This window comes from Acinonyx jubatus, chromosome D1 (genome assembly GCF_027475565.1).
Source record: "Acinonyx jubatus isolate Ajub_Pintada_27869175 chromosome D1, VMU_Ajub_asm_v1.0, whole genome shotgun sequence".
Classification (NCBI taxonomy): Eukaryota; Metazoa; Chordata; class Mammalia; order Carnivora; family Felidae; genus Acinonyx; species Acinonyx jubatus.
In genome coordinates, this window is record NC_069390.1 from 53,132,141 (window position 1) to 53,145,330 (window position 13,190).

General features: G+C 35.1%; 1 protein-coding gene across 2 annotated transcripts; it reads right to left on the reverse strand.

Moving 5' to 3' along the window:
• Positions 1 to 3,493: 3,493 nt before the first annotated feature.
• Positions 3,494 to 10,987, reverse strand: LOC106966059 (olfactory receptor 52J3-like). 2 transcript variants are annotated; one of them, XM_053202629.1, is made up of 2 exons: positions 9,711 to 10,987; positions 3,494 to 4,880 (listed from the first exon to the last, which is right to left on the reverse strand). In XM_053202629.1, the coding sequence occupies exons 1-2, from the start codon at positions 10,613 to 10,615 to the stop codon at positions 4,826 to 4,828; spliced, it is 960 nt and encodes a 319-aa protein (XP_053058604.1). In that variant the 5' UTR covers positions 10,616 to 10,987; the 3' UTR covers positions 3,494 to 4,825. The 2 variants fall into 2 exon arrangements, with proteins under 2 accessions (XP_053058604.1, XP_014917624.2); XM_015062138.3 differs by lacking the exon at positions 3,494 to 4,880 and having other exon boundaries at positions 9,680 to 10,987.
• Between the last annotated feature and the right edge of the window lie 2,203 nt (positions 10,988 to 13,190).

The window sequence follows — 13,190 nt, forward strand, 5'->3', positions numbered from 1 at the left end:
AGAAATTAAAATTTAAGTTAAAATTCTGTGAAAATTCATACTACCACTTACAGTGGCATCAAAAGCATGGAGTAGTTAGCCATAAGCACTTAAAATTATAAAACATGACAGTAATTAAAAAGACCTAAAAAAGTTTTAAAAGTGGTTTGAAAGACTGAAATATGTTAAGATGTCAGTTCTTCCTAAGTTGCTTAATAAAACAACTTCAATCAATAACCAAGAAATTTAAACTCATTCTAAAATAATTATATGAATACCCTAAATTCATTGGAAAAAGAATAACAAAACATCGGAACTTAAAATAAAAGACTTCAAACTTTAAACAGTATAGTAAGTCATTATGATAACAGACAAATAGATAGGGAGTGCTTAATAGAAAGAACAGAATAGACATATTTTACATCTTCAGTTAAATGTTCTAAAATGACCAATGTAGTAATTCAGTGAAGATAGCACAGTTTCTTATACCAATAATTCTGGTGCAACTGAATATGTATTTTTTATATATATATGTGTGTGTGTACACACAGACACACACACACAGACACACACACACACACACACACACATATAGAACCTTGATTCCAACTTCACAACAAAATCAAATATTAATTACATTTCTAAAATAGAACTAAGTATTAAAAACAAAACAAAACTCCAATTTTAACATGTGTGAAATCAAAGGAAGAAGAGTATCTTTGCAACCCAGTAGGAAGTAATATTTTTTTAGAACACAAAAGCAATACCATAAGAAAATAGCCTTGTTACATGTTATTAAATTTTGAAATTTACTGTTAAGTGGACTTAGAGGACAAAGACTGGGAGAAAGCATTCACAATCCCTTACTTCTGTAAGAGAATTTGTGTTAGGAACATACGACAATGCTTATAACTAACAAAATAAGAAAACAAGCAATGGGAAAAGGAGAGACCTACACTGGCACTTAGCAGAGAAAAATATACAAATGACACTGAATGTCTCAAAATTATTACGCTTCAGGAATTGTACATTAAAACTAACATGACATCTTGTTACATACCTACTAGAATGGCCAAAATTAAAAAGCACAACACCAAATTTTGGCAAGGATGTGGAGCAACAGATTCTCCTAATTACCTATGACTGAACTCCTAAGAGCTTACTCAAGGTGAGGAAAGCATATGTCCACACAAAGACTTGTATAAGAATGTTTGTAGCGGCTTTATCCACAACTGCCCTGTGTGGAAACAACACAAATACTCATCAACAGTGGATAGACAAATCAATTTTGGAATGTTTACCCAATGAAATTCTACTCAGCAATAAAAATGGATTCACTCTATGTGCAACAACATAGATGACTCTATATCATTATATCGACTGCTACTAGTTACTAAAGAGTACTAATTACATAATTTCATTTATATGAAGATCCAGAGCATACAAAGAAAATGGGTACTTGGTTGGCTCAGTCAATAGAGCCTGCAGCTCTTGATCTCTGGGTTGTGAGTTTGAGCCCCATCTTGGGTGTAGAGATTACTTAAAAATAAAATCTTTAAAAAAGTGGGTACTGAAAATATCCATTCACTGGTTGCCTGAGGATTGAAATGGGTCACAGACAGATTGGGAAGGAACAAAGAGGATTTTTTGAGGTGATAGAAAAATATTATTCTTTATAAAGGTGTGGGATATATAGGTATATCCTTTTTCAAAACTGTACAGATAAGACTTGTATATTTAAACACATGCAAATTTTACTTTAAAAAATCAAATCCAAGCCTGGAGAGAATAGAATGTTTACAGTTGTTGACATTGTATGATGAGAGCATTATGCATTTGTGTTCATCTGTAGATGTTTGAAATGCTCCATAATTAAATGGTTTGATACATAAAACTAGTGAAAATAAGTGCCATCATTTTATGAAGTATGGTACCATTTGCTTTAATAGAATATTCTGTTTTGGAGCTTATTTTATTTTATTTTATTTTTTTAAGTTTATTTATTTTGAGAGAGAGAGAGGGAGAGAGTGAGAGGGAGGGAGGGACAGAGAGAAGGAGAGACAGAATCTCAAGCGGCCCTGTGTCATCAGTGCAGAGACCTATGTGGGGCTCAAACTCACAAATTGTGAGATCATGACATGAGCAGAGATCAAGATTCAGACACTTAACCAACTCAGCCTCCAGGGTGCCCCTGGAGCTTATTTTAAATACAGAATTATTTACCTCAATTAATACAGAGCTAAAAATCTTAAAATCCAACTAAAATATTTCACAGCCCTACTCAGGGAGCATAAAATAAAATAAATAACCTATCTTAAGGTTATGATTTTGTTTGGAATAAACTTAACATTTATTCCTGATATTTTCTTTTTTATTCATACTCACACATAAGCTTTTAAGTCAAATGCTAACCATGGTATATTCTTTATGATTATTTGCAAAAGTTCACTGATGATCAAAATTACTCTGAATAATGACATCCGATGGGAAGTATACAACCACACAGCATGCTAGCAGTATATCCGAGGATGTGCCTTAACTATTCCCTCTGAGCTTTCTTAAATGTATCATTTGTTTTGCTAGTAGTATGGTATTTTTGTGCCCTACTAAAATTGTTCAAACATCTTCCTGAACACACTCAATCAAATTTCATATTACTCTATTATTAAAATTCAAACTTATTTTAGGAAGCCAGAGCCTTCATCAACTGGGAATGTACCAATTGAGATGGCCTTTGAGATGTGTATTTTTCTCTACTTCAGATATGTACATAGGTATTGTTCTGCTTTATTTGACTGACTTTATGCCAGCAAAAGTCAATCAAAGAAAATAATACTTACCAAACACTGTACTTGATGCTTTATAAATATTCTCATTCAAATTTCAAAACAACTCTCTGAGGTAGATGCTGTCATAGCAGATTTAAAGTCAAATTTAGTATAAATCTGTATAAAGTATAAAACCAAGTATAAAGGTAAGGTTAGGAGAGTCTAAGGCATTTGTCTTAGATAACTCATAAACATAAGTTGTATGATTAGAAGTTGAGTACGTGTCTCTCTCCCTGTTACTAAATTCACCTTGAGCAATAGTGTTTTTGCTAAGGTAAATATAGAAGTATTTATAGAGGTAAATTTATAAGTTAAAAAGAAAATAAATCTTCTATTTAAAACTGTACAGCTATTTAAAGCCTATAGATCCATGAAAGTTACTTTATATAGTAAAGTATGGAAATTACTTTATATAGTAAAATATTCATTTTTTCTTCCTGTTTTATTTTCTGTAGTGTTTAACAGTCAGACAATAAAATAAAAAAGATAATGTGTGTTCTTCAAGAATAAGAAGAAAGAGGTTGACAATTTAGACCATTAATCATCTGATCTAAACTTGGTGGGGGTCCAGGGTGTTCCCAGGGCCAGGAAGAGCTAAGACTGGAAGGAAAGAAAAGCCTGAGGATTTCAGTGGACCTTGGCAACTAGAGCAATGAAAATATGCTGACTTTTTGGGGGAGGGGAAGGGTTACACAAAGCAAAAGCAAGTGAATTTCAGGGAACTATTTTTGGCTAGGAAAAGGTGTTGGAATTAAAACATGGCAAATACAACCTGTCATTCTCTAAGACTGTATCTCAACTCTGTTGTTGTGCTGATGATACCTGGTAATCATGCTGATGATCTGGTAATAAGTACATCCATTTGAAACTGGAAATTTCAGTGGTTTAAAGTTTAATTAAAGAGAATCATAAATGTGAAGGTCAGACTTTTGAGGCTACTTGGTGAAAGCTTCTTTTCTGTTAACATCCAGAGAGAAAGTCAGTCCTCTCCTTTGTATCTGTGGATTTGCAACCATTTCCATGGTTCTGGGTTCTGATCATTCACCCAGGCTAACATTTGCAGCGAAGTCCACCATACCATAGAGTGCCTGGGTGCTTGCTTTCTGTGGGGCAGCTGAAAATAAAGGGGCCTTTCATCTGTGATATATCTGTAAATGGTACTACCTGGCACAACTTCCCAAAACTCTCCTCAGTGTCTACTGTGCTGAACTGCCCTGCCTATCTCAACTTTTTCATGGGAGACCTTCCACAAGTATAAAAATATAACCTGGGCTACCTTCCCAAGGACAATGTTCTGCCTCCTCTTGCAGTACCAGGCTGGCCTTCCTGCCCAAGATCCCCTACCAGTAAAATTATACATTATATGGTTATTTTTTTATAATTAATGAACCAATATTAACTAAAGTTCATATTTTATTAAAGTTCATATGTTACTCAGATTCCCTTAGTTGTACCTGGATACCAAATTACAGTTACTAGTGATACCTAGTTAGTTCTGTTAGGTTCTCTTGACAGTGACAGTTACTACTCAGGCTTTTCTTAATTTTGATGACTTTACAGTTTTTAGAAGTACTAGTTAGGTTTTTGTAAAATATCCCCTAATTGAGATTAGTATGATTATCTCCTCCATGATTAGACTAAAGTTATATTATTGGAGAAGATCAATGAGGTATACTATTACTTATGTCAAAACATATCAAGGGTATATGCTATCAACATAGTTTATCACTATTGATATTAAGCTTCATCACCTGGCTGAGGATGTGTTTGTCAGGATTCTCTCTCTCTCCCCCATTTCCAAGTTTACTCTTTGGCAGTAAGTTGCAATGTGTAGCCCACAAATTAAACAGTGAGTAGTTACGCTCCACCTCCTTTAGAATGGAGCATCCTCATAATATTGTTTGGGAATATTTTGCATGAGAGTTAATCTAGTCCCTTAGTTGTTTATGTATTCAATCATTTATTTTTATCAGTATGGGCTCTAATATTTATTTTATACTTTAGACCGTAATCCAATACTACTTTATTTTTTCACACTGGCCAGCTTTGGCTATTAGGAACTCTTTCAGTTGACTCCTGTGTCCCTTTGACTTAACCTCACAATTGTGTGGGTTTTTTTGGGGGGGAGGAGGGTCACCTCCTTACTTTTGGGACCATAAATTGCTACAGGTGTATCCTATATATCACCTGCCCCAATCTTAGATTGTGATATTTCTCCAAGGATTACTGATTCCTTTAATTGGATAATGTTACTGGAAACAAAGTTTTGGTGCTGGGTGTGCTTTGCTACTGGACTGTCATTGGTTTAAGACCCTCTCAGCTGGCAGAGCAAGGAAATATATATGTGTATCCTAGCCTGTATGTACACACATATATAAATATCCATCATCTGTTTATCTATCATCTTTCTATCATCTGTTGTCTATCTAATACTAAACATAGTAATGGCTAACTCTAATCTGTCACCACGAGAATTATTGTAGTATCCCTTCATGTTTCTCTGTAAACTGCCGTTCCAAAACTGAGAAACCTGGTCCCCACTATATGCCCTACAGTTACATAATTGTTCAATAACACTATGCATATGTAGCTGTATTAGAATTGTTAACCTATAACTCTATGGGGAAAAATTATCCACTAGAATACAATGCTGTATGTATAGGTCTTTTGCTTTTAGTCTCACAGACTCCACTCATTTCCCGAGTTAGGTTAAAACACTTTCCCCATCCATTTTAGTGAGGTTTTTCCCTACATTTTTAACACACAGTGTTTCTCATATTTTTGTATTTCATCATGGATTCCCCTGAACTCCTTGTTGATTTTTTAAAATTTGCATACATTAAGATCATCTTTTGTGTTCTAAAATTCTAAGAGTTTTGCCAAATGCATATCATAACCCACCTTTATAGTATCATATAGAACCTAAAACCTTCCATGTGCTTCACATATTCAACATCTCCCCACTCTTGCTCCCCCTGGGATGCATGGATATGTTTGTGGTCTCGATAGCTTTGCTTTTTCATAATATAATTTCACTAGAGTCACCCAATATAAAGCCCTTTCAGATTCACTTCATTTACTTCAGAATATGCATTTAAGATTCATTTGTGGTTTTTTCATTTTTTGGTATCTTATTAATGCTGAGTATATCCATTGTAGGAGGTACTACAATTTGGATATTCATTTACCTATTGAAAGGCATCTTGGTTACTTCTAATTCTTTATGAATAAAGTTGCTGTAAGTATCCATGTGCAGGTTTATGTGTGGACATAGTTTTCAAACCCATTGGGTAAATTCTTTGGAATGTAATTGTGAATCACATGGTAAGACTATATTCAGCTTTGTAAGAAACTTCCATATGTTTTTCTTTTTTAAATAATTTTTTAATGTTAACTTTTATTTTTGAGACAGAGTGCTAGTAGGGGAGGGACAGAGAGAGAGAAGGAGACATAGAATCTAAGCAGGTTCCAGGCTCCAAGCTGTCAGCACAGAGCCCAATATGGACCTCAAACTCACGAATTGAGAGATCATGACCTGAGCTGAAGTTGAACACTTAACCGACTGAGCCATTCAGACATCCCTCCATATGTTTTTCTAAAGTGACTGTGTCAGTTTGCATTTCCACCAAAAATGAGTGAAAAGTTCTCTTGCTTTCTTTGCACCCTGACCTACCTTTGATATTGCTTTATTTTTAATTTTAGCCATTGTGTGAAGTGGAATCTTATTGCATTTTTTAATTTGTAATTCCTTAATGGAAAAATATGCTGAGCATCTTTTCATGTGTTTATTTTCAATCTGTATATTCTATTTGTGGGGTGTCTGGACAAAATTTTTACTCAAGCTTTAACTGGGTTATTAATTACTTTTTAAATTACATATGTTTTAGTTCTAGGTTTTAATTTTTTTAATCACATTGACGGAGCTCTCCTTTATTCCTTGTTTGCTTCATATTTTTATTATAAATATGTGCTGTTGCCATTAAAAAAAATTTTCCTTTAACCATTTATATGATCGATATGATTTTTCTTCTGTAGGCTGATGTTCTAGGCTACATTGTTTTCTGAAGGTTAAATCAGTCTTATATACCAAAAATAGACACCATTTGGTCATGTTGTATAGTTATTTTGATAAATTATTAGCTTAAATTTACTAACATTTCATTGAGGATTTTTTCATCTGTTCATGAGATATAAGTTTGAGAAATGGTCTATATATATTTTTGGACATCTTTAACTGATTTTGGTGTTAGGATATGTCCAGCTTCATAAAATGAGTCCATATTCTTTATGATTCTATAATCTGGAAGTGATTTTAGAGGATTGACATAATTTCTTTAGTGTTCAGAAAAATTCATCAGTGAAACGATCAGAACCGGATTTTGGGGGGAAGTTTATTAATTAATGATGAAATTTATTTAATAAACAGAGATATCTAGAAATTTAGAACTGTAAATTTTCTTCTGTGAGCTTTATATCATTTATATATATTCAGTTGACTATTGAGCAACATGAATTTGAACTGCATGAGTCCATGTGGATTTTTTTGTAAACACAGTACAATACTGTAAATATATTTTCTCTTCCTTATGATTTTATTAATAACACTCACTTTTCTCTAGCTTACTTTATTGTAAGAATACAGTAGATAAAACATACATAAAATATGCTTTAATTGTTTATATTATTGGCAAGTCTTCAAGTCAACAGTGGGCTGTTAGTAGTTAAGTTTTGGTGGGAGTCAAAAGTCATAAGTGGATTTTCAACTGCATTGGTGTTGGGGGGCACAGTGCTTGATCCCCAACAACATAGGGGTTAGGGGCACTGACCCTATATATACTGTTTAAATATATTTTTAGTGTTGTTGCCACTAAACACTGCTTAGCTTTTAGTTGTAGTGCATGGAATTTATATCAAGAAAAGTTAGGGGATGATTTGAGACAATGAACATTATGACTATAAAAGACACAGTTAGGACATGAATATAAAGAAACCATTAAAATTTTAATAGAGAACATCACTACTTACAGATTAGCATATCTGAATCCTGTTAATCAGACCAACTGGAAATATGTATGAACTTTCCCTCAAAAGGTAGCACATTGAATTTAGTTTATTTGAGGGAATCATGTTGGTAATCCTGTGTGGCTTTGAAGGTAAGGGGTCATGTATTGAATGGAGATTTAAAATCAACTTATAAAAATAAAAATTTATAAATGTAAATAAATCAATTTTTATTTTATTTTGTTTGTTTTTTTGGTTTTTGGTTTTTGTTTTAAGTAGGCTTCATGCCCAGCATGGAGCCCAGTGCAGGGCTTGAACTCACAACCCTGAGATCAAGACCTGAACTGAGATAAAAAATTGGACACTTAACTGACTGAACCACCCAGGCACCCCTGTATTTTATTCTTAAATATTATTAAATTTGATCTGTATTTAAAATGAGATGCAACATTCAAATAAAGAAAACATAGGGAAGAATGCTTCTGGGTTCACTTTTGACAAAAGAGGACATCAAAAACTCAGAATGTGCATCTTTCTATACCTAAGAGAAAAGAGCATTTAATGTGCTCACAGGAAATAAATTCTTCAGGTAATCATATTTAGATACCCCTGTGTCATCGTCCATTAACTCCTTTCAGAAACTGTTTACCGAACTCCATGTTCCTTGCTGAAATATAATCTTTCATACTTCCAAATCCTGAAGATACATGTTCTGGCTCAGTCACGTTGCAAAGTTGTACAATCATTTTCATACCATCACATAGTAAACATGCCATCAGGAAATTAGTTTCTAGCCTCTGAGCAGTGATTTCTATGTTCTATTTCATTATTTTTATGCACACATCAGTTTCTGCTCACAACAAATTCAAGAAGAATAATAAAAAGATATTTGATCCTTAGGAGTCATAGAGGAGATATGTCCCCATAAGATTACACAAAATACTTGTAAATATATCCAGAAAATTCTTGTAAAGTAAGTGACTGAAAATTTAATCTCTACCTGAACTTGTCTAAGATTCATCTACTTTTGCAAAGCATCAAGTCCCAAAGGATGCATGTATGTTGCATTCCACAAATAAAGAGGGATTTGGAGAGGACAAAGTGGTCCTATGGATAACAGGTTGCCTAAATACACTTCACACACACACGCACCACACTCCCAAGGAAAAATTCTGATTAAATATGACTCAAAACCACTGTTAGAATTTTATACACTCAAGCTTCTCTTAAAAACAAGAGTTTCATCCTTTAACACAAGTATTGTTTTCAGGTACTTTCACTTCATGATTCTCCATAAAGGTAGGAGGTGGCATACTGAGTGCACATAGTGCCTACAGGTTTTCATGAAGAATAAGGAAGAAGGTGCTGAAATGAAAGGTGAAAACCTGAGACATTTTTTTAACTGCACGAAGTATCCCAGTATTGTCCTCAGAGAAATCAGACACAAAGTTTTTAACTGAGAAATCTATGAAGATCTTTCTTATTTTATATTCAAATTTAGTTATTTTTTTTCTGAGAAAGCAAAGCAGTTGACATAAACTGATTGTGCCCAGCTGGAATACTATCGTATTTTCAAATACAGAGAGATAGAGGTTCACTAAATCTCCCTAGTTAAAAGGGAAGGGGCTTTGAGTGCGATGTTTGCCCTACTGTAATGGAACCCTATGGTCAGAAGAATATGCATTCAACACCAATATGAAGAGAAGGTATTGAGATTAAAGAACAGACAGCATTCTCCAAAGTTTGTAACTTTAGGATCTTCAGGATCTTTTGATATGAGGAGCATTTAAAAAATAATCAACCCAGAGTAGAGTAAAATTAACTTCCTTTAGTTATATCCACACCTTCAAGAGCTAAGGAAACAAGAGACTCTACTGGGAGGTGAGAGCATGGATCACATGCTCACGAATCTGCTTTGTCCTCACACCGTAGATAATAGGATTGAGGGCAGGTGGGAAGACTACGTAGAGATTGGCAACAAGGATGTGAACATAATGGGGAATTTTCTTGCCAAACCGGTGGGTGAGGAAGGAGAAGAGACACGGTGTATAGAAAACACACATGACCCCAACATGTGACCCACATGTGCTCAAGGCTTTGTGACGAGCATCTCGAGATGGGAGGAGGAAAACTGCACGGAGGATGTAGGCATAAGAGATTCCAACAAGTACCACATCCAAAATAAGAAAAGAAGCCACAAAAAGCCCGTAAATGGCATTAACTCGAATGCTGGCACAGGCCAACTTGGCAATGCCCATGTGCTCACAGTAGGAATGCGCAATAATTCGAGTCTCACAAAAGGGCAGACGATGGGTTAGGTAGAGAATGGGCAACATGAGCAGGACAGGACGCATTATAATGCCCACACCAATGCCTGCTAGCACCCGGGGTGTCAGGGTGGTTGTGTAGTGGAGTGGTACACAGATAGCCACATAGCGATCAAAAGCCATGGCCAACAGAACAGTAGACTCCATTCCTGTAAAGGTGTGTATCAGGAACATCTGAGCCACGCAGGCTCCAAAACCAATTTCATGTGCATCAAACCAGAAGATACCCAGCATTCGGGGCACTGACGATGTGGAGAGGGTCAGATCTATGGCTGATAAGATGGCTAGAAAGTAGAACATAGGATCCCGCAGAGTACGGTCAGACCAGATGATCAGCAAAATTGTAACATTGCCTAACAGAGCCATTAAGTAAATGGAGCAAAAAGGTAGGGAGATCCAGCCATGGAAACCCTCAAATCCTGGGATGCCCGTGAGAAAAAAGGTGTCTGGGTGGAAAGTGGAAGTATTTGTGTGGAACATCTTGCCATTGATGAGAAGAGAAGTAGTTGACTACCTCTAGAAGGAAAAAACAAGAGCTATGAACACATTTCTCAAAAGTCTCCAGTAGGCTTAATTTTTATCTGTAGCTTTCTTATTATGAAAGCAAATACTAAAACTTGAGTTCAAAGTAATATGTAGGCACAGACTGAGCACTCTACAAATGGAAGAAACATTAACTTTATGAGAAGTATACTTCTCAGGTTTTGGACATGAATATCATATTCATTTGCTGAAAACCCATATAAGACCTGGAATTAATTTTAAAAAACATGAAAGGACTTATATTGAGATATCAATCCTCTTTGAGGGCAAAATACACTTTACTTAAACACATCAACACAAAAGCACGGAACAACAGATACGGACACCCGCAAACAGAACATGACAATACATATAAGAATATAAGATACCTAGACCTGTAGAATGATAGGAAATACAGTAAGACTTCTTAAATCAGTTTGTTCTGCATCAGTTGTGACATAGATATATATGTAGAAAATCAGACCCAAAATGAAGAACTGTGTTTCATTAATGTGTCCCTCCATATTTACTCATATGCTCCCACAGACATGCTGTACTGTATCTGAGATATAATAAGAGTTGCACAAAGATAGACAGACACTGTACTATACAAAGATAGGAAAACACTGCCGCTGGAAGTCACCTCCAGGACAGAAATGCATCTCTTTGCTACAATATTCTGATAGGAATTAAATTAATAAAGAATCCCAAGGTTTCCATTGGTTGCCAAATTCTCAAGAATGTCCTAAGATATCCAACAATTCTACCTATCATTGCATAGGTGTGTGGGGGAGAGTTTGGGGGGAGGGAGACAGCGAAAAGATATATTGGAAGGAGAAGCATTGAGAAAAGTAAAGATTTGTTTCCAATGACAATAATGGTGGTCAACATCAGGCTTAAGAAATCCATGCTCCTGATTTACCACACTCTAGTTATGAATGCTCTCTCTCTCTTTCTCTCTCTCTCCATTCTTTCTTCCCTCCCTCCTTATTTTCCTTCCTTCCTTCTTCTTTCTTTTCTTTTTTCTCTTTCTTTCTTTCTTTCTTTCTTTCTTTCTTTCTTTCATCTTTCTTTCTTTCTCTTCCTGTCTTTCTGTCTGCCTGTCTGTCTTCCTATAGAAAAAGAAAAGAAATATAAGAGAGCACTATAGAAAAAAAATAAGGAAGGGATAGGAAGAGAAGGGAGGAAAGGTAAAAAAAAAGAAGAAAGGAAAGCAAAACAGAAGGAAACATAAAGGAAGAAAGGTAGGAAGGAAGTTGATCTCAGCTCCAGTTGACTCCTGAGCAGAGTGACAGAGAAAAGTCCAAATTTGGGGAAATATTTTATTAATGACATTAAAAAAATAGAGACTCTCCAGTTATGTAAGTACTGCAAGACTATAAATGTTCATCTCCAGGCTATTTATTTATCTTCTTCCCTCTTTGTAATCAATTTTAAAAACCTGCACTTAACTCTGGGCCCCTGATGAGCATATTTTAAAATTATTGTTATAGAAGACCATGCCCTAACACACAGATATCACTGAGAATTGAGGTTGTTTATACCACAACTATAAGTTCCCTCTGTAGATGGTTATTTTAAAAAATCTAAGTTGTCTTGGGGTGCCTGGATGGCTCAGTCAGTTAAGTGTCCAACTTTGGCTCAGGTCATGATCTCACAGTTCATGAGTTCGAGCCCTGCCGTCTCTGCTGACAGCTCAGAGCTTAGAGTCTGGTTTGGATTCTGTGTCTCCCTCTCTCTCTGCCCCTCCCTCACTCATGCTCTCTCTCTCTCTCTTTCTCTTTCTCTCTCTCTCTCTCTCTCTCTCTAAAAAAAAATAAATAAAACATTAAAAATTTTAAGAAAAAAATCTATGTTGTTTCAGCATAATCCAGTAATGACCTCTTTCAGTCAGGAAGTCTTTCTATGGTAGTAAGATAGAATATAGTAGCTTAATAAATTTAGCTGTAACCTGTTCCTTAATTGTTAGACGAGAGTCTCTGATCACTATTCATCTCCATCACACATTTAATAGGAAACTCACCTGCAGCAGGACTAGGGCTAGAGAGCTCTGGTATATCCAGTAATGGGAATAAGGTTTTATACTACCTATATTTAGGGCCCTTGGGGGCCTGTCTGAACACAAAGCCAACTTAAATCCCCTGCATGAACCATAGCTAACACCACAGAATCTCCTGAGAAAGATTCCATTATCTGCACTTAGGATAAAGGGACTGATGGAGAAGCAAACATCTTCCCTACATCCCCTACACATCTTGTCAATAGAAAATCAGAGATGCGAAACTAATGCTACCAAATGTGTTCATATGAAATATGACATGAACAGAATCTCTTATTGGGTAAATTTTGCATCTTAATTTTATTAGATATCATAGCAATGCACGTTTAGAACATAATTTACCTATATATATATATATATATATATATATATATATATATATATAAAACTATATATATATAACTATATATATATATATATATATCCCCTTCCCACATCCATGTCTTACTACTCATCAATAATATATCGTAGCTA

What these genes read in the sequence shown, in the direction of transcription:
- LOC106966059 (XM_053202629.1), bottom strand. Translation starts at nt 10,615, where the DNA reads ATGTTCCACACAAATACTTCCACTTTCCACCCAGACACCTTTTTTCTC. An exon ending in AGGACAAAGCAGATTCGTGA is followed by an intron (nt 4,881 to 9,710) that starts GCATGTGATCCA and finishes GGGACACAGGAG; the next exon opens with TCAACTGAAAGAGTTCCTAA.